The sequence below is a fragment of the Pleurodeles waltl genome, chromosome 4_2 (genome assembly GCF_031143425.1).
Source record: "Pleurodeles waltl isolate 20211129_DDA chromosome 4_2, aPleWal1.hap1.20221129, whole genome shotgun sequence".
NCBI classification, from domain to species: Eukaryota; Metazoa; Chordata; class Amphibia; order Caudata; family Salamandridae; genus Pleurodeles; species Pleurodeles waltl.
This window is the reverse complement of record NC_090443.1, coordinates 561,536,809-561,555,353: the sequence shown is the minus strand read 5'-3', so window position 1 is coordinate 561,555,353 and position 18,545 is coordinate 561,536,809. Positions and strand designations below refer to the sequence as shown.

Below are 18,545 nucleotides of genomic sequence, written 5' to 3'. Positions count from 1 at the left end.
CTCCTTGTAAAGCAAGTCATAAAGAAAGAAACAGGGACAGGTGCGTGTAAGATTAGGCATGGTTTGTGTGTTATGAAAGGTTTTATGATGTGTTGTGCCTTGATACTAATCTCATTCGGCCACTGGGAAAGAAACTGGCCGAACAGGTTTGGCTTCAGGCAGTGGAGTCAGCTTGCCCAGGTCACAGAGGAGTCAGCAAAGATGTACGTGTACTTCAAACTCGTTTTCAGCATTAGACATTGGCCTATGTGAGGGCAATCACAAAATGGCTGTCATTTAAATGGAACACGAGGGTTCAGGACGGAAACTCTGATATTCGGGTGATTTCGTCACCCGAATATGAATACAATGCGTGTGCATACTATTCTAATCATTCTCGGTCTGCTGATACCAAAATCGTTGTGATACGACGATGTTTATAACACGGGTCCAGAATTTTCAGTACCACAAGACTGGTCCTTCTCACTATTACAACTCTACCAGCTGCATTGAACACACGTTCAGCAGACATGCTGGCTACAAGACGAGTTTATTACGAGCCTGCTGAGCTCTGCCCATTGGCACATCTTCCCACACTAATGCACCAATGGGTTTTAATCCACAGACCCCTCTTTTGAGTCATCCAGATGGAACAGCTTCTGAAGTGTCATTGGTGCTACCACTTACTCGACCACTTTTGCCTTTGAATCTACAGTGGACTTAAGGCCTGCCACTTGAAACCAAGCCAATGCAGAGGTTGGATCCAATTCTTCTGATGCTGGTGTTGCTGGTGTTCCTGTTGCAGGTTTTGGCTGCTGGGAGACAAGACTGCCCTCTCTGAAAGTTGAAGTTGGCACCCCAGAACTGAAGAGTGGGAGGCTAATTTTCAGCCATTCTTCTTCCAGTTCCTTGGCTTGCTCAGCAGTCCACCTCATCTCCTTCAGTAAAAGAAATGAAAGTGAGAAGATATTTTTGTAGCATGGATCAAGTAAGGTTGCACAGATGTACTCTTTGAATGAGATAATGCCATTTTGCAGTCTTGCATTACAAGTCAAGGAAAGGACTAAGATCTCAACTAAGGCATGCACTTATGGATTTTGGTTCACACCTCCAAGTGCAAACCTTTCAGATACCACCTTAAGCTGCTCCTGTAGCAAATGCAACAATGAGATAGCTTAACCCACTGTACTGTCCTCCTTGCTAACTTCCAATTTGAAACCCTCAAAAAGGAGCAGCACTTGTGTCGTGCATTTGACTAGGCCCCTTTTGTCCACATCAATGGTCATAGCTTTTCCAATTGCTTTCCCAATTGCATCCCCTCTTAGAATGATGTAGTCAGTGATATGTCTATTCTTCTCAAACAGATGTTGCAACATAAAATAGGTTGAGTTCAACATATTGGCACCTCCTGTATCAGGGCTTTAATTGGTACCCTGTTACCACTCTGAATAATCAGCAGCTGCTTCCAGGTATTAAAACAATGGCTGAAATGGGTACAGATTCATTTGCAGGTGGTCAAGATGTTGCTGACCATGTCTTCTTTTTTGAGAAAGTCTTGCACAACTGGGTTGATGTAGTGCGCCAAACACAAGCCACTGAAATAGCAACCATCTGCCATTTCCTTGACTATGTTACAGCCATTGTCTGTGGCAACAAATCCAATTCAGAGACCTCTAGGCTGCAGCCACTCAGATACCTTGTTATTAATTCAATCCAAGATGTTTGTAGCTGTATGTAATTTCTCGATGGTGACCATGACTACTGTTGCATGCCATTGAACGCTCTTACAAATTTCTTCAGGGACAAGACATGTAGGTAGCTTTTGCTTTACCCCTGCAAAAGAGATCCAGTGTGCAGTGATGCACATGTAATCAGTATCCTGACAACTGGTCCTGATGTCTGTTGTCAGGTGGATAGTGTGGACAACACTTTGCTGCAAAAGCTTGGCCAATCAATAGCATCACATCGTGTTACAGCACTGGAAAAGTAACTCTGGCAAAATAGGTCTGACTTGGAACCTTCCATTTCGGGCAGATGGCTGCACAAACTCTATGAATTCCATTCCTTCCACAAAAGAAAAATAGAGGCAGTCCAGCACTAACATTTTTGCCAGCTTTCCATTGTACCAACATTCCAAGGGCCCCTTCTGCCTAAACCTGTCTGTAATTGTAGCCTGGATTTTCTTTTTTTCTGAGGCCACTGATGATTGCGACTTCTGAGATGTAGGTGGTGGCAGACTTAATGTGCGTTGTGGTGCAGTCACTGTATTCCATGGCGCATCCATCGACTCTGAGTCTTCCTGTGCCATTGTAAGGTCACTGTGGCAGGTGATTCTGGTGCACTGCTGGGGACAGGGCTGCTTTGCGTGAGGATGTCACCCTGTTCTTCTTCACATTCCCCTGTGATTTGACCAGTTGTAGCTGATGTTTCCTGGCTCTCCTCAACTTCATCACCACGACCGCTTCTAGCATTTTTATTAGGTGCTCCTCCCTCTGGATTGCTTGATGTTTTTCCATATGGGTCGTTTGGTCTCCAGTACCATAATGTGAACCAGGCTTACTTCAATGAACACTCAGGTGGCAAATGGAACATATTGCAATGTTAATTGTAAAAAAGTACCAGACTGGGGAGAAATATTTTCTTACTGGGCCACTGCCAATGCCTGAAGAAGAACTGGAGGTAGGTTGGTGTGTCAATTGCCTTTCTGCACAGCCCTCAGAGCAGGCTGGGTAGTAATGACGGACTCCTATGTGCCAGCTTCCACAATGACTGGCTTATTGTCATCATCCTCCTCATCATCATCCCCTACCATGATTCTAAGACTTTCCGGAACATTTCATTCCCCCTGCCTCCCCGGCATCTTCCGAGCTCTACTGGGGTCTACTCCATGTCCCTATCATCATCATCAGAAGTGGTGCTTGGAGAAGATGGTGGAGTAGTCCCCTTCCTTTTCCCTGCTGGAGATCTGGGAGACATTTGTTCTAAAAGAGGAGGTTGTCAACCTCCTGTTCTGCTCCAATTTTTGGAAGATCTACTATTGCTGGCTGCTGCTGCTGTCCACTTTGCTCTGTTACCTGAAATGTTTTGGTACTACTTTGTGAAAGGGACTAATCCAACGTAATGTCACTACTTGTCGGCTTCACCAAGATTGCTGTGGCTGCCTCATTGAAATATATTTGAGCTTAGGTGGTGCTGAGGATGTGGGAGTGCTGCTCCCAGGTTCCTCCCCGGAGGCTGGTGTGGCAGGCACAGGTCTCCTGAAAAAGGTTCTGGTCGACACACCACTTGTGGAAAGCTGCTTCTTCTCACTGACTACTTTCTTAGGAGAAGCTTTCTTTGGGGCTATCTTAAAGCTCTCAGTTGGCAGTGGCACTAAGCCGCACAAGCAAAAGAGATTTGAGGACTTAACTGTATAGGCCTTCTCTTTGGCAGTACTGCAGTTGATGTGACACCTCTTCTCCTGTGCACCTAAAAGCAACCAAGCAAGAAAAACATGTAGTTAGCGAAACATGGCATTGTTGCAGGCTGAAATAGTACAAACAAATGCAGTCTTAGAGTGGCTGGTTACTTATGTAATAAATACTAATTTAATCAAACATTGCTAAGTCAAACCACACCACCACAACATACAATTCAATTTCAAATCAGGCAGCACAACATGCAGATATAGCTCTTTGCTTTATCTCCATCTGTTTTAAAGGAGATACTTGTGGTAGTCAGAGAGAGGTGCATGGGTAAATGGAATAACCCTTACAAATCTATCATTAAAAATATGAATTATGCTGCTGAATTGTCTGCAGTGCACCGCAGCCAGGGTGTCCTGGAGGATATGGAATTTGAATACGCCTATAGCAACCAAATGTTGTAGTGGGGCTGTGTGCCTTTGGTGGATGGTGGATAGGCAGAGGAATATATGTTAATGGATAGATGAATCAAGGCAAAATGCAGAATTAAATAAAATGAAATAAGGAATTTTAAAAATAAAAAAAAATTAAAAAAATAAAAAAACAACATAAACACTAAAATAATAAAAGAAAGTAACATATAATTAAAAATGTAAATACAAATGTAAAATATTTTTTTAAAGTCTAATAAAACATTACATTACAAAATAATAGGATAAAAAAATAAAAATAAAAATAACATTTTTAAATAAATACTTAAAATAAACAAATGATCAATAATTAAAGATGTTTGTAGGTATGCCTATGGTAAAGACACACTGGCTGGATTCACAAAATGACTGCCAGCCACGTGGTAAAACAACAAGTATCAAGGAGGCATGGCAAAAAAAGAACACATGCGCAGGGACACTGGCTGGATGGACAAAACGGCCACCAGCCACATGGTCAAACAACAACAATAAGGAGCAAGGAGGCATGAAGAACAAAAGAGATCCCACAGAAGCCTATGACAAAGGAACATTGGCTGCATGGACAAAGTGCTGCCAACCACATGATCAGACATCAATTACAAAGAGCAAGGAGGCATGGCAAACAAAGAACACATTCAAGCCAATGGCAAAAAAACACTGTCTGGGTGAACAAAATGGCCACTAGCCACATGGTCAAACAACAACAACAACAACGAGAACAAAGAAGAACATATGCAAGCCTGTGTCAAAGACACACTGGCTGAATGCAGAAAATGGCTGTGAGCCACTTGGTCAAGCAACAACTGTGAACAAGGAGGCATGGAAGACAAATAACACATGCAAGCCTCTAGACATAGAATACACAAAATGGCCCTGGCCACAAGGCTTAGAGAACAAAGGCAAATAGTGGACAATGACACACACACACACAAACACTTACACACACACTGGCCATAAGGTGGCACAGTGGTAACACCGAAGAAAACACTAACATTAACTCAGTAACACAAAACATTAAAATTAACTGAGCTTTAACTGAGCTATAATTTCACAACAGTACACACATCCTCTTATGCCATCAAATATTACCACACAATATACACTTTTTGCAAAAAAATTAAATGCAAACAATAGCCAACATTTTTTATTTAATGCAATGCCATTCCTGTCCCAAATGAAGTTTTAAAAATAAATACTACTGAATTATTTATTTCATGCACTGATGACTACTAGAATTGTCCCTGCTGACTAGATGGTCTTTTGGAAATCTACGCCCCATGTTAAAATAATACCGAAAATGTTCAAAACATGTAGAAAAGGACAGGTAATGAGCTGTGCAACAATTTTCCTTCACAAAAGATGAAAAATCAATGAAACACAAATAAATACCTAGGCCCATACTTAAACTCCTGGCCACCCACCACTATACAGTTTAAAATCTAATTGAAGTACAAAGAAATATTGGTGCATGCCCAAGCAAACAAACACAATCCCTGTTCAATAGTTTTGGAACTTATTTGTATGATTTCACAAAAACAAAGTCCTTAAATCCAAAGGTATATCCAGGAGACAAAGAGAGTGATCCTTCCCCCTCCAAATTCAAGTGAAAAGTGACTAGGAGACGGACAAGTCTCTGGGGCACTTCCTTCCTATTTGTAAAAAAAAGGCTTCTCAATCTAACAAACAATTGGAAGAGGCCATTGGAAAAGAAAATCAACTTAAAAACACTTTTTGATTAGATTTAGATGTATCTAGAGTAGAAAATCTGCATATGCGCTTGTGAGCGGGACTGTTTTGGCCGCTTTCACACCCGGAAGCAGTGAGTGTAAATGCAAAGTATTGTGTGTGTGGCCGGAAACAGAATGAGTGAATGCAAAGTCTTGCACGTGCTCGCTAATGGCCCAGGAGTACTGTGACGCTCGCAAGAGAGTGCCGAAACCCAACCTCGCATGTGCAAATGAACTCCGCTCTGCACCAGTTTTCAGAATTTGGGAACTCCACACTTCAAAATGCCCAAATTCTGCAAACTCTGCCAGTGGAGTGAAGTTCTATGTCTGCGCCTACTCTTGAATCATTTCTTCAGTACACTCCTGGACCTGTGGACATTACAGAGGATGGCCTGCCTTGTTCTCCAGAGGACTGCTCTGCTTCTTTAGACCTGTCTTGTTTCCCAGAGGACTGCCCTGCTGTTTGAGGGTGAATTATTACCCAGAGGATTGTCCTGCTGCTTGAGACCTACCCAGGTCTCTGAAAAGGAATACGGGACTTACTCTCTTCATCCCAAGGCTAATGTGAGTGACTCCAAGGGTCACTTGGGCTACCTCCTTTTCTGAGCTGCAGGGACACATCAAGTTCCTGAGGCCTCCTCGCAACTGCCCAGTTGACCTGCTACAACTCGACCATCCTGTACCTGCAACTATTCTCTGCTAGAGTGAGTTCCTGATCACCAAGAGGTGCCATCCGAGTCACTCCTCTGCAAGAAAACGAGAAATCCTGAGGTTTTTGGCTCCTTGCAATTGCGAATTGGCCTGTTTACACTGAGTCTCTGTCTCCTGTGACAACTGCCAATGTGAAGCTCAGGTAAACCCAACGCTTCCCACTACAGCACCCACCAGCAATGGCCACCAACATGAGATCTGCACTTCACACTACAGCAATAACAGATCTCAGTGACCACCAATGCAGAGGTCCAGCAATGATCATCTGTGACACCTGCCAGATCTTCATGTAAGTGAGGACCATTTACAATGCCATTCTTGTTCTTCACGGTACAGCAACAACCATCTGCAATGCTCTCTAGTGCTTACAAAAGGCAGGTAAGAGAAACAATGTGCACCTCCCACCCTGTCCCTAGAAATACTTCTGGGGCACACCCTAAATGGTGTCAGTCACTTTTGGATACTTCTGTGATGCAGAGAGACATAAATTCATACATATCACGGTACACCCAATAGGTGAATAAAAGTTTCCATCAAAATATCAAAAAGTCTTATCTCTTCTTTCTTTCACGTTCACAAGACTTTTATTTTCTCTCTGTTCATGTTTGAGTCAATTTAGCCTCAGCTAGCGTGCTTCGTTGAGGAAAATGAACTTCTTTAGGATGGACTAGTTTAAAGACCACAATGATAATACAGTTTTTAGTCAATGTATATGCAATAATAATATGAATACTATTACATTGTAAAACCCTAATATGTAGCTCAATTTGACTCAAACTAATTTTCTGAGGGTTGGAATATAACTATCCATCTTCCCATTATGGCTTGCTCCTATGGTGTAATATTCAGTCAGGAGTGTATTACAATTAGTTAAATTTCAGCAGCTTCCACTGCAAAGCTTGTCATGTATTTGCACAGATTTAAATATAGTGCTGCTTCTCAAACAAATCACTTACATTAAATTGTTTTAATTACCTAGCATAAAATACGTTTTATACATTTATACTTTCCTGAAGTATATGACCAAATTGCTTTGCAGTCAGCATTGGCTCCAAGTTGACTTCAGGATCAAATAAAGGTTAGACCCAATGGTTATCATATTTATGCACAGTTTCACACTTTGATATTAGCAAACGTATCTAACCCATCAAAGGACTGAACTCTCATTTCCATAATTTATTTAGTATGCATAACCACCGTCTACACCAATTGCACAATTTACCTTGAAAGAGCAAGTTTTTTGTTTATTACAGAATGTACAGGTTGACACTAATCAATTTAGTAAGGGAGTTTTCAAGATACACTTCATTTTGGTTAGCTCACCATTAACATGTAAATTGCACGCTGATCTGTTTTTAATACTTATAATTGTTATATTTTACAATTGGATTACAAAGCACATCAGGCCTGTAGGGCAGGCTGTAATTACCTAAAACATAAAAAAGGGAATAAATTACAATTAAACACCACAGAAACTGTTTATAATGTCAGCCAATTGGCCATGCCATGAAGTTCAAGGAGTGGTGGTTTGGGGTGCAAGTAACATCTGCAACTCATGTGAATGCAACCCTACAATAATCTTCCTTTCACACAGGTCAATTTGAACTCCATCGTGCCAGAGTAGTCCAGTGAATAATTGCTGAGGATGAAATGAGTAGCAGCAAAGTAGCCATCATGCATAAATCAGGCTTATAGATACTTTTATTGATTGTCTCTACTGAGAACATATCTGGATTGGTGTGTAGAAATGTGGACAGTAATCTCTAAATAAGCAGGTTTCAAGTTTGGTTTTTTGATTCAGCTGATTAGCAGGGTAGGTGTCTTATTAGGTGATTGAGCAACACAACATTGAGGTATAGTGAGCTGCCCATGATCATTAATTGTGTCATCTGAGATCAGAGGTTTGTATCTAGACATCCAGCACTCTAAACTCTAACACAGATATCCACTCCTCATTTATTGTCTCTTATCCAGCATACAAAAACGAACTGTTCTTTACTTCATGAAACCAGCATAATTTGGAGAGCAGCAGAATAGGTTTTGAGATGCAAACAATAAGCATTGTGGAAGTTGATGAAACTGGCACAATAAGGTTACTATACTGAACCCCTAGCTAATCCATAGAACATGCCAGATCCTTTTTTCAGTATTACTCCAAAAGATGCCACTTTCATCACTAAATTGAGAATAATATGCTGGATTTGATGGCTCAGCAGACTAATATATCTGCTCAAGAAATCTGTGCTTGACCTCATGGTCAGAGGTTTGAATCCTGGGGGGTCAACTCAGCCTTGCATAATTACAATGAAACCATTAAGTTGAGTAACTCCAAACATCTGTTATTCCAGCACCAAGAAGCCCAAGGCTATGCTAGGCAATGTAATGAGGCATTGGCTCTCTGCAGATATGACCAGCAATTGACTCACTGTGATGATGAAAGGGATGGTGTTGATCATCTCTAATATGAAGGGTATTCTCAAAATCTGCTCCCAGATATTTCCCTGTGTAAGAAGAAAAATGAAAGAATAAGCGGAATGCTGAAAATGCCTTCTTATAAGCAATTGCAGAAAGCGGAAACCTTTATTAACAGAGCTTTACATAATTATTGCATCAAAACCAATAGTGTATCATGTTTGGGTAAATGAATTCTCTCAAGATATATTCAAGAACTGCCATCTCATTTTGGAGCACAGCAAGATAATATTTACATGAATAAATTAAAATACAATTAATCCCATTTTTTTAATAAATCCAAAAAGGCCTACGCCACATATATTGAAAATAATTGATCAACATAAACAAATATAGATTTTATGAATGACATGTACAGATGCCAAATCTTCTTGGTACACTGAAAGCATTTTTCTTCAGGAAATCGCCAACAATTTGAGTCTGGTGACATTAATAACACAAGTGGAAGGACACACTAACTCATACACCTACAGTTATGTATCAGATGACCATGCCGTATGCTCACATACATTAGCTATTCTACATATGAATAAGGATACTATATTAAGTTGGGTTATTCTTTTTATATGGAATTGCTAAACAATTCTGAGTGATGGTAGTTGATGAGGTACAGGGGTTTGCGGAAGTTTATGCATGAATGGCGGGCCTATATGTTTGATACTGTCAGCCTGTTTCAACTTAGTTAATATTTGCTTGATTTAAAACCATCTGCTGCTTTTTGGAACCAGGCATTCACTATGAAAAGCCCAAAATAACATATACATAATGTAACAGTAGGGGAAATACTTCAAAGCTAAGAAAATTAATCATGAAAAGACAACTACAGGAACACATTGAACACAACACACCATTATTCCCTCAAAAAAGTAGTAAAGCTGCATCTGTAGAAGTGTGGATATGTATAGGTGCAGATATGTGTTTTTTTGCCCAACATTCTCAGTAGCAGTGCAGGCTGGTAACATTTGAAAGTGGTGGGAGCTTAAAAGTTGGGTATGACTTTTATATAGCGAGTGAAGCCACAAAGCCAAATGGACAAACTTGGGATCCAAGGTGGGTCCTTCTCCCAAGAACAAAAATGAAAAAAGATGGCCAAATTTGCATTTGAAAACAAATGCAATTAGTGAGAAAGCAAGGTTTACAAAGGAGTGCAAAAGTATAACCTTGAAACATTAAAAACATTAAAAAATACCCCACATCTTACGGCAATAGTAAATTCAACAGTTAAGTTATTTTAATGTGAAAATTGTACAGAGCAACAACTTCAGGCCCTTTAAAGTGTGTGCTTGCCCAGTGTCTTGCACTGCATTTGGCAACAAGTCTGGAAGAAAATGTTCTAACCAGGCATCTGGAAGCACCCACAGCTGCTGGCTGCAATCAGTCATACAGAAATATGTGCAGGCAGGTCTTTAAGTGGGATGAAATAAGTGGGGGCTCTCTAAAAGGGATATGTAAAATTAATTTCTGTGATTCACTTAGTGTGCCACCCAACCTGTATTTTGGTTTCTGTCTGAGATGTTATTGCATCCAGACATATAAAACAACAACTGACATACACCTAAAACTTGTCAGTCATATTGGCTTTGTCAATGTTTATCTGTTTAAGATAAATGAGTAACAACAATGATTTGTTATAAATAATTAACATTGGACATGTTTAAATTCTGAAATTGTGAGACTATAAATTAAGTATTATTGAGGCCTGTGGAAGGAGTATGACCTTCAGTTATGTGTGCTTTCTGTTAGATAAGTATGCCCTTTTTCTCTGGACATCTCATCCATCTGCATGTTTTCAATCTCCTCTCTTTCCTCTTCAACACTCTCTTTTCTCTCTCACCTGAATGCACTTCCTCGCATCTCCCTCCCTCATTTTAACATCTCAGACATACATTGCACTCGTACACATTTAAACACTTTTGCTTCCACTGTATAAATATTTTGGCCTCTTTACAGAGCACATTTATACTGAATTTTTATTAACTGGAATACATGACCATTGTTCTGTGTGCTCTGCAGAGGCACCAACCCACTGAAAGGCATTGTGCTTTGCCAGCTTCAGCGTCAGTGCAGTGCGCTCAATCAAACCACTTCATAAACACATGGCACAAGTCAAAGTATGCACTATTGAAGAGTAATACGATGCACAAAAGAAAATACAGGAACACAGCAAGATGAAACAGTTAACTCGCTTGGGGAATGCAACAATAGGTAAAACATGAAAAAAGGAGCAGGACAAAATCATTGACACACATTATCTTAACGTTTGTTTTAACATGCATTGTTCGCAAATCAATCTATGTTTTTGGCATTAATGTTAAGGGCATTGAAGGGCCAGTTTTAACGCCACATAGCAGATAACTGTCTTTACTACAAGCACATATGTTTCGCTTTGATCTTGACTCGTATATTTGCATTACCTTCGGAAGGGAAATGAGAACCCTGCTTGTCTTTAGGAACAATTTAGCTGGGGAACAAATATAGCAGCTGCACTTCTGAAGGGGCTAGCGATCTGCAGCCAGTGCACGAGGTGTAACAGTGGGGGAGGTTAAGGTGGCAAAGGGTTACAGCTCACTATAAATAACTCAAGATTAGCATTATAACACTTACCACTACCGAAGACAAGGCACCAAGTTACACGTGCTTGCATTCACACCCTCATGTGTGACGAATGATAAAGTGTGGGCTCTATGCCTGTGAATGACGTATGGCTGACATCACCAGAGATGAAGACTCCAAAACCTGAAACCATGACGCTAAAAGCGCCACTGGCCTACAGTGGATACCAACATAGACCACAATGGAAACAAAGCTAAGTCCTGTGTCAAGAGTCACAATGCAGAAGAGTAGATTTACTACCCGGCTTCTGTCTCCTACATCAAAGTGAGGCAGGGCAGGCAGGCAGACTAGCAATGACAGCCCAGAGTTAAATACATCGATTTGTTTCCAAACAAATTGATCTATTTAATATTTTTAATGTAGATGTGCAGGGATTTCCCTTAAGGAGAAACCACCTCAGTAGCACATCCGGAAAGCTGTGCTGTTGGACTTTTTCATCCTTGGCATGGTTTCCCCTAACGTTTTGCCTCTGTTTCCCAGGTTGTTGATGTGTGCTTGACTTTGTTTTTGCTGTTTTTGTTACTCTGGGCACTTTACCACTGCTATCCAGTGCTAAAGTGCAAGTTCGCCTGTATAAAATGTGTATGTAATTGGCTTTCCATGATTGGCATATTTGATTTACTTTTAAGTCCCTAGCACAGTGCACTAGAGGTGCCCAGGGCTTGTAAATCAAATGCTACTAGTGGGCCGTGCAGCATCGGTTGTGCCACCCACATTAGTAGCCCTGTAAACATGGCTCCCATGTACCCACTTGCCAGGCCTAAACCCTCCCTTTTCTTACATGTAAGACACCCCTAAGGTAGGCCCTAGGTAGCCCCATGGGCAGGGTGTAGTGTATGTTTAATGTAGGACATATACTAATGTGTTTTATATGTCCTGACAGTGAAATACTGCCAAATTCGGTTTTCACTGTTGCAATGCCTATCTCTCTCATAGGTTAACATGGGGGCTGCCTTTAAACATGATAAGAGCATAGATTCCCTTTGGGAGCAGATAGAAATGCAGAGTTTGGGGTCTCTGAGATCAAAATTTAGAAATACATCTTTTAGTAAAGTTGATTTTAAGATTTAGAAAGTGAGCATTTTCTTGCTTAAACCATTCTGTGACTCTGCGTGTTTGTGGATTCCCTGTCTGGGTTAGTTTGACAGTTGGGCTGTTTGCACCTCCCTCTATACAGAGACACAAAGGGAGCTGGGGTGTAGCCTACATATCCTGATGAGCCATCTGTGCTAGGAGGGAGGAGAGGAGTGGTCACCTACACCTGAAAGGGCAGTGCCTGCCCTCACACAATGCAGTCTCCACCCCTCTGGTGTGTGTCTGGGGCCTGGCCTGGGCAAGGCAGGATTTCACAAACAAGAGAGAGTTTACTTTGAAGTAAACCTACTTCAAAGGGCAAAATGGGTATAAGAAGGGTAACGAAAGCCACAGACTTTAGACCACTTCTGGACATCAAGAGGAACCTCTGCCTGGAGAAGAGCTAAAGAGCTGAGAAGTGCTGCCCTGCCTGAGGCTGTGCTTTGTGGAGCTATCCTTCAGTTGCTGCTTCTGCCTGTGCAAGAGGACAAAGACTGGACTTTGTGTGCCTTCCTGCTTGTGAAGAACTCTCCAAGGGCTTGTCCTGAGCTTGCCTCCTGTTGTTGAAGTCTCAGGGCCATCAACGACTTCTCCTGCCAGCACCTGGACTTTCTGCTGAGACTCCTGTCCTGCCAAATGATTCCCTATTCAGTTTCTGGGGCCTTGACAGGTGAAGCTGCAGACCAAGACTGAAAATCCAAGTACAGACCGCCGTGATGGGAAAATATCGACACACCTTCGAAGACACGGCTGAGAAACGATGTGCCGCTGGCTTCGCAGCAGAAATCAATGCACTACCGGCACTGGGGCTGGAAGATCGGTGCACGTAGCTAGAAGAACAACGCACAACATCCGCTGACGGAGGCTCGTAACGTTGCAACCCCCATTGCGCGGTTTTGTGGATACCGCGCGGCAGGATTTTCTATGCAAACCTTGCTGGGTGTGGAAAAATGATGCAATGCCTGCCTGGACCCGGGTGCTGCCTGGATCGATGCACACTGACCCGAACGGAGAAGGAGAAACGATGCACAGCCTTGCTCTAGGGGGAGAAATCGATGCACCGCTTACCTTTTTCGAAGCACACTCACACGTACGTGTTATTTTGACACTACCCAAGTACTTTTCAATGCTAACAGTGTTTTACCTGTTTTCTCAAGGATTTAAGACTCTTTTTGCTTTTTATTTAATAACGACTTGTGTATGTTGGATTTTTGTCGTCTTGGTCTTGTTATGTTTAGATAATTATTTTCTATTTTTCTAAACCTGTGTTGTGTCATTTTGTATTGTTTTCATTAAGTTACTGTATGTGTCGATACAAATCGTTTACACCTAGCACTCAGAAGTTAAGCCTACCTGCTCGTGCCAAGCTACCAAGGGGTGGAGTGGGGGTTAACTGAGGGTGATTCTCCTTTACCCTGACTAGAGTTGGGTAACCTGATTGCCAACCAAAGACCCCATTTCTAACATGTGCCATGCGCATGTTTGCAGGCATACTACTGAGAATGTGATGTGACGTCCCGCAAGATCCTACTCACCCTGAGCTGAACTGTAAATAGAACTGAAATGCTGTATGCAGTCTTCTGTGCAAATGTACATTTTCATAGTGGGTGAAGATGTTCCCCTCACATCCCCACCACATTTAGGAGTGATCCGTTCCGCTTTCATCTTTGAAGGGAAATCACTCCAGTGTTTAGCTTTGTGAGGGCTCCCACAATTCCATGGAAACCCCTTTCATGGAACAACCACAAACTAGCCCGGGAATAGGAATAATGAATGGTTATTTCTTCACACTCCTGGAAGAAAAATCTGTGGTAGTAAATTCTCTTACAAAAGCCAGGAAACCATTTGAGAACTAATGTCATGGATGAATAAAGGTATTTCCATGTGTTTACAGCCAAAGATACCTTCATGAAGGTCCCCCTGTAGTCTGAATCTGAATAATTCAATGTCATTTGCCATTGTTTCTCTGATTAAATTTACAGCTTTTTCATTCATTTGTTTGGAGCTCCTTGATTTGTACAATTCCAAGAATTCTTTTTTTTTTTTTGTATCTGGTGGAAGTGCATTGTAACTGACTGCCATGTGTGTGTGTGTGTGTGTGTGTTTGCATGTGCGCACATGTGTGTGCGTATGTGAGTGTGTGTGTGCGTAGTACTCCATCCATGCACTCACTTGCTAACTCAAATATTTATCCATCAACCAGCGAATTCTTTTTTTTTTATCCTTTACATACTCAGTCACATATTTACCCACTACCACGTACTCACTAAATTATTCTTTCATTTATTCTTGCCATCACTCAATTCCCTGCTGCCATCCATGAGCTCAGTCATTCATCCTTGCAGCTATTGACTCATTTTCTTCTTCATGTATGAACACACACATACACACACACACACACACAAGCATCAAAACAGGGACTCTTACATATACAATCTTGTTAGATTTGATTTGAGCAAATCTAAGTAGTTATGCCATTCATTCGTATGAGTGTAAATGCTTTTGCTAGAGGATCATGGTAGGACAATTGTGCATCCCTTCTGTTGGCTGCTGACCGCAGGGACTATCAAGGCCTTTTGCAGGCCTAAAAAGGGGAACCCAAAGAAAGGCACCAACATAGTAACTTGGGTTTATGTTAGCGTAGTCTTGGGTGACTACCTCACCTTTGTTTATACTGTTAGGCTGCGTCCGGTCATAGGGGTCCATGCTACATACAATGAATTGTAATTCCGGAAATTCAGCAAGAATGTTCCCAGGCTGGGACTGATGTAGCTGATGCACAAAAAAGATTAATCCTGAGTCTTCGCCAATGTGACATCCCAGAAGGGGCTAGTATTTCCTTTGGTCACATTGAACTTGGCCTCTGTCTTTGTGTCTTCATTCTCCCCCTCAGAGGGATGGAATCAGTGCCACCATATGTGAAAATCTTGGCTTGAGTCAGCAGAATTTTCAGTCTTGGATCCAGCTTGAGAAACTGCACAGTGTCTATGGCATTGACTGATGCTCCTGTGTCAATAAGAGCTGTGAAGTCATAAATACCTCCTACTCATCATACTGGGGCCGACTCGCTTCGGTGTTTGTTCAATTGCGGCTGCCCATCTTCAGTATCATCCAACAACAGTTTGCAAATGTTCACATTCCTCCTCCCATTGGTGTTTAAAATCAATGGGACACTGTTACTACTGGAGGCTTTCACAAAGTGTTTTTGATGCCCACATTTCAAATGGGATTTTCTTTGAGCAGGGCATGCAGTAAGTGAGTGGTGCATCAGCCCACAGTTACCACAATTCTTCTTATTCAACTTAGCACTGGCACCTCCCTAGTGTCCAGGAGGACATTGTTGTATTGTATCCACAAGCTCTTCCTGGACCTATACTGCACTGGATGATGTTGGAGCTTTTGATTGACGTGTTAGGGCCAGCTCCATATCTCCTGCTTGGCTGTCTGCAAGTTTGTGGGACCTGGCTAGGATTTATATTAATATGTCAGCAAGCATGACGCCAGGCTGTCAAAAGATCAGCTTCCGGAGCTTGGATGACCTGCATACTTATGTTAGTTGTGCTCTGATCTCATCTTGTCTGTCTATATTCTGGTACACTTACTTGCCAACTTGCACAGCCTTGTGAAAAATGTGTCTACCGTCTCTCCTTCTGCTTGATGAGCCTGCTTGAATCTTTCATAGTCTGGATTAACTGCAGATCAGAATGCCAATTCAAATCTGCTCCTGTGTTGGGTAAGTCTTCTAACAAGTCATACAATTCATCTCCTCCCATTTGCAACATCAGCAAATGTTTGCCGGCACCATCAATTTCGTGCCTGGCTTGCAAATAATGTTGCAGGTGCTCGATCCGTTGGCGCCATCTCAGGGCCGCAGTTGCAGATGTGTGAAGTGTGAGGTATCTTATATTCTCTTTTTATTACATTTTTTCTTGTTTTTTTGCAAACTCAGCTGGTACCATGTGCACTTTAGCCACAACAGCCTCAGTTCTGCCAGTCAGCTCAGATCATTACATTCTATCATGGCAATATTTTGTTCCTCTTAGTCCTGCACAAGTATCTACCAACAAGCGCATGCTTCCCCTACTGAGGCCTCCCGCTGCACACCACTGACCCAGCCAGCACTGTGCAGACACTGGTTTCGACACACACGCCGATGCACCGTTACCTTTGACTTCTGAAGGGAGACAGATCTTCAACACAGCATTGCCACTGTCGCCCTAGGTGCCTGCTGTATCTCAGCCTTGGTGTCAGATGTAGCCGTGGGCCGGCTGTCCTCATAAAGGCCCACGGTCAGGCTTTCAGCTTTAGTCACCACGCTTCTTCTTCCTTCCAGGTGCCAAACAGGGAAAAGAAAGGGGGGTGTTCCACTGTTGTTCCTCACACACTGCCACCCCTCCACAGTTGGACTAGGAGGGACTGGTTCACAGTGAACTCGGGCCTGCTACAGTAAGGTGCATCTCCTGCAGCACTATTTTATCACGTGCCAAACAGCACAAGGAGAGGTAGGCACTTTCTCTCATCCGGTGCACATGACCGGCATCCTGTGTCATAGCCAATGCTGACTTCTGGCCACCAGAGCCTATTGAGGTCTATCACAGGCCTAATAAGGGGGAACACAAAGAAACACACCAACACAGTAATTTGGGTTTACGCTAAAGTAGCCTCGAGGGACTACCACGCCTTCATTTATCCCCTTTGCCTGTGCCTGGCAGTAGGGTTTCGTGCTACATACAATATATAGTAGAGGCTGGGTGGCTCTCTACATCTTAATTTATTTATTCTTTCCTAGGAAACACATTTTACTGCTTAAGTGAATGGAATATTTCAGTGCAGTACACTTTCCAGGCCGACAAATTTAAGTGCTAGGCTATACATTCATTAAGTTCATCCTACTGCATTTTATGTGATTGTAGGGCAAGGCACAACACTTGAAGGTGATGTGCTTTGCAAAAATATAAGTACAATATGCACAGCTGGAGATACGTTGTCTGTGGTTGAGAGACACTGGACCAACCAATCAGTTGGCTGCATGAGTGTATGGTTTGCCAATAAAAAAAACTGAAAATATCTGGCAGGGCATATACCACACACACGTCTACAGAGCTAACATTACTGTGGTTGTGTGTTCACAAAATTTGCAGGTAACGCACTGTGTGTGAGAGCTTGTGTGTACTCTCGCAGCCATTGTGGAGATAGAATGGTAAGTAATTAGCATTATGTCTTCAATTAGGAAGCTAACACTGAAGTTGTTAACAAACTGGCTGGTACAGTGCTTTTTTGCAGATGGATAAAATAAATGTCACACATCTACTAAAAATTCATAACCTGAACCACAATGACTGCCTGGTGAGCACTATAGCTGAGGATGTCTGAGATGAGACGAGGTAGTAAGAAGTCCTTGCAGGCACAGGCAGTAATAGCAGATTCTAGAGTCAAAGGTATATTTGTAACCTGAGCAAGGCGATTGAATAAGCTATTATAATGGAACAAATACTTTTGGTTACTAACCACTTCACTGTCAGACCTTTTCCCCCTCAGGTGCTAGGCCTTTTTTTGGCTGTTTGGGGCAGTTAGCGCTTAGGCCCTTATAACTTTTTGTTCACATAAGCTACACATGCCAAATTTGCTTCTTTTTTTTCCAACATCCTAGGGATTCTTGCGGTACCCAGAGTTTGTGGGTTCCCCTGGAGGACACAAAGAAATTAGCCAAAATACAGCAATAATTTCATTTTTTTTAAAACATGTTACTGGGACATACCACGTTTTTACTATTTTTTGTGCTTTTAGCCTCCTTACAGTTAGTGACAGAAAAGGGTGTGAAACCGATGCTGGATCCTGGACAGATAAACATTTTTAAAAAGTAGACAAAATTCTGAATTTGGCAAGGGTCATTTGTGTAGATCCTACAAGGTTTTCCTACAGAAAATAACAGCAGGAATAAAAAAATATTGAAATTGTGAAAAAAAACAGCCATTGTTCTTCACATTTTACTCTGTAACTTTTTCTTGCGATGTCAGATTTTCAAAAGCAATATACCATTACGTCTGCTGGACTTGTCTGGTTGCGGGGATATATAGAGCTTGTAGGTTCATCAA

General features: G+C 41.9%; 1 protein-coding gene across 2 annotated transcripts in view; it reads right to left on the bottom strand.

Annotated features, from left to right (window-relative positions):
- KCNT2 (potassium sodium-activated channel subfamily T member 2) overlaps positions 1-18,545 on the bottom strand; it is a 2,196,588-nt gene that overhangs the window by 1,059,602 nt on the left and 1,118,441 nt on the right. For both annotated transcript variants that reach the window (XM_069233351.1, XM_069233350.1), the window contains exon 7: positions 8,718-8,792. In XM_069233351.1, the coding sequence (XP_069089452.1) occupies positions 8,718-8,792 (75 nt within the window). The remainder of the gene's footprint in view (positions 1-8,717; positions 8,793-18,545) is intronic.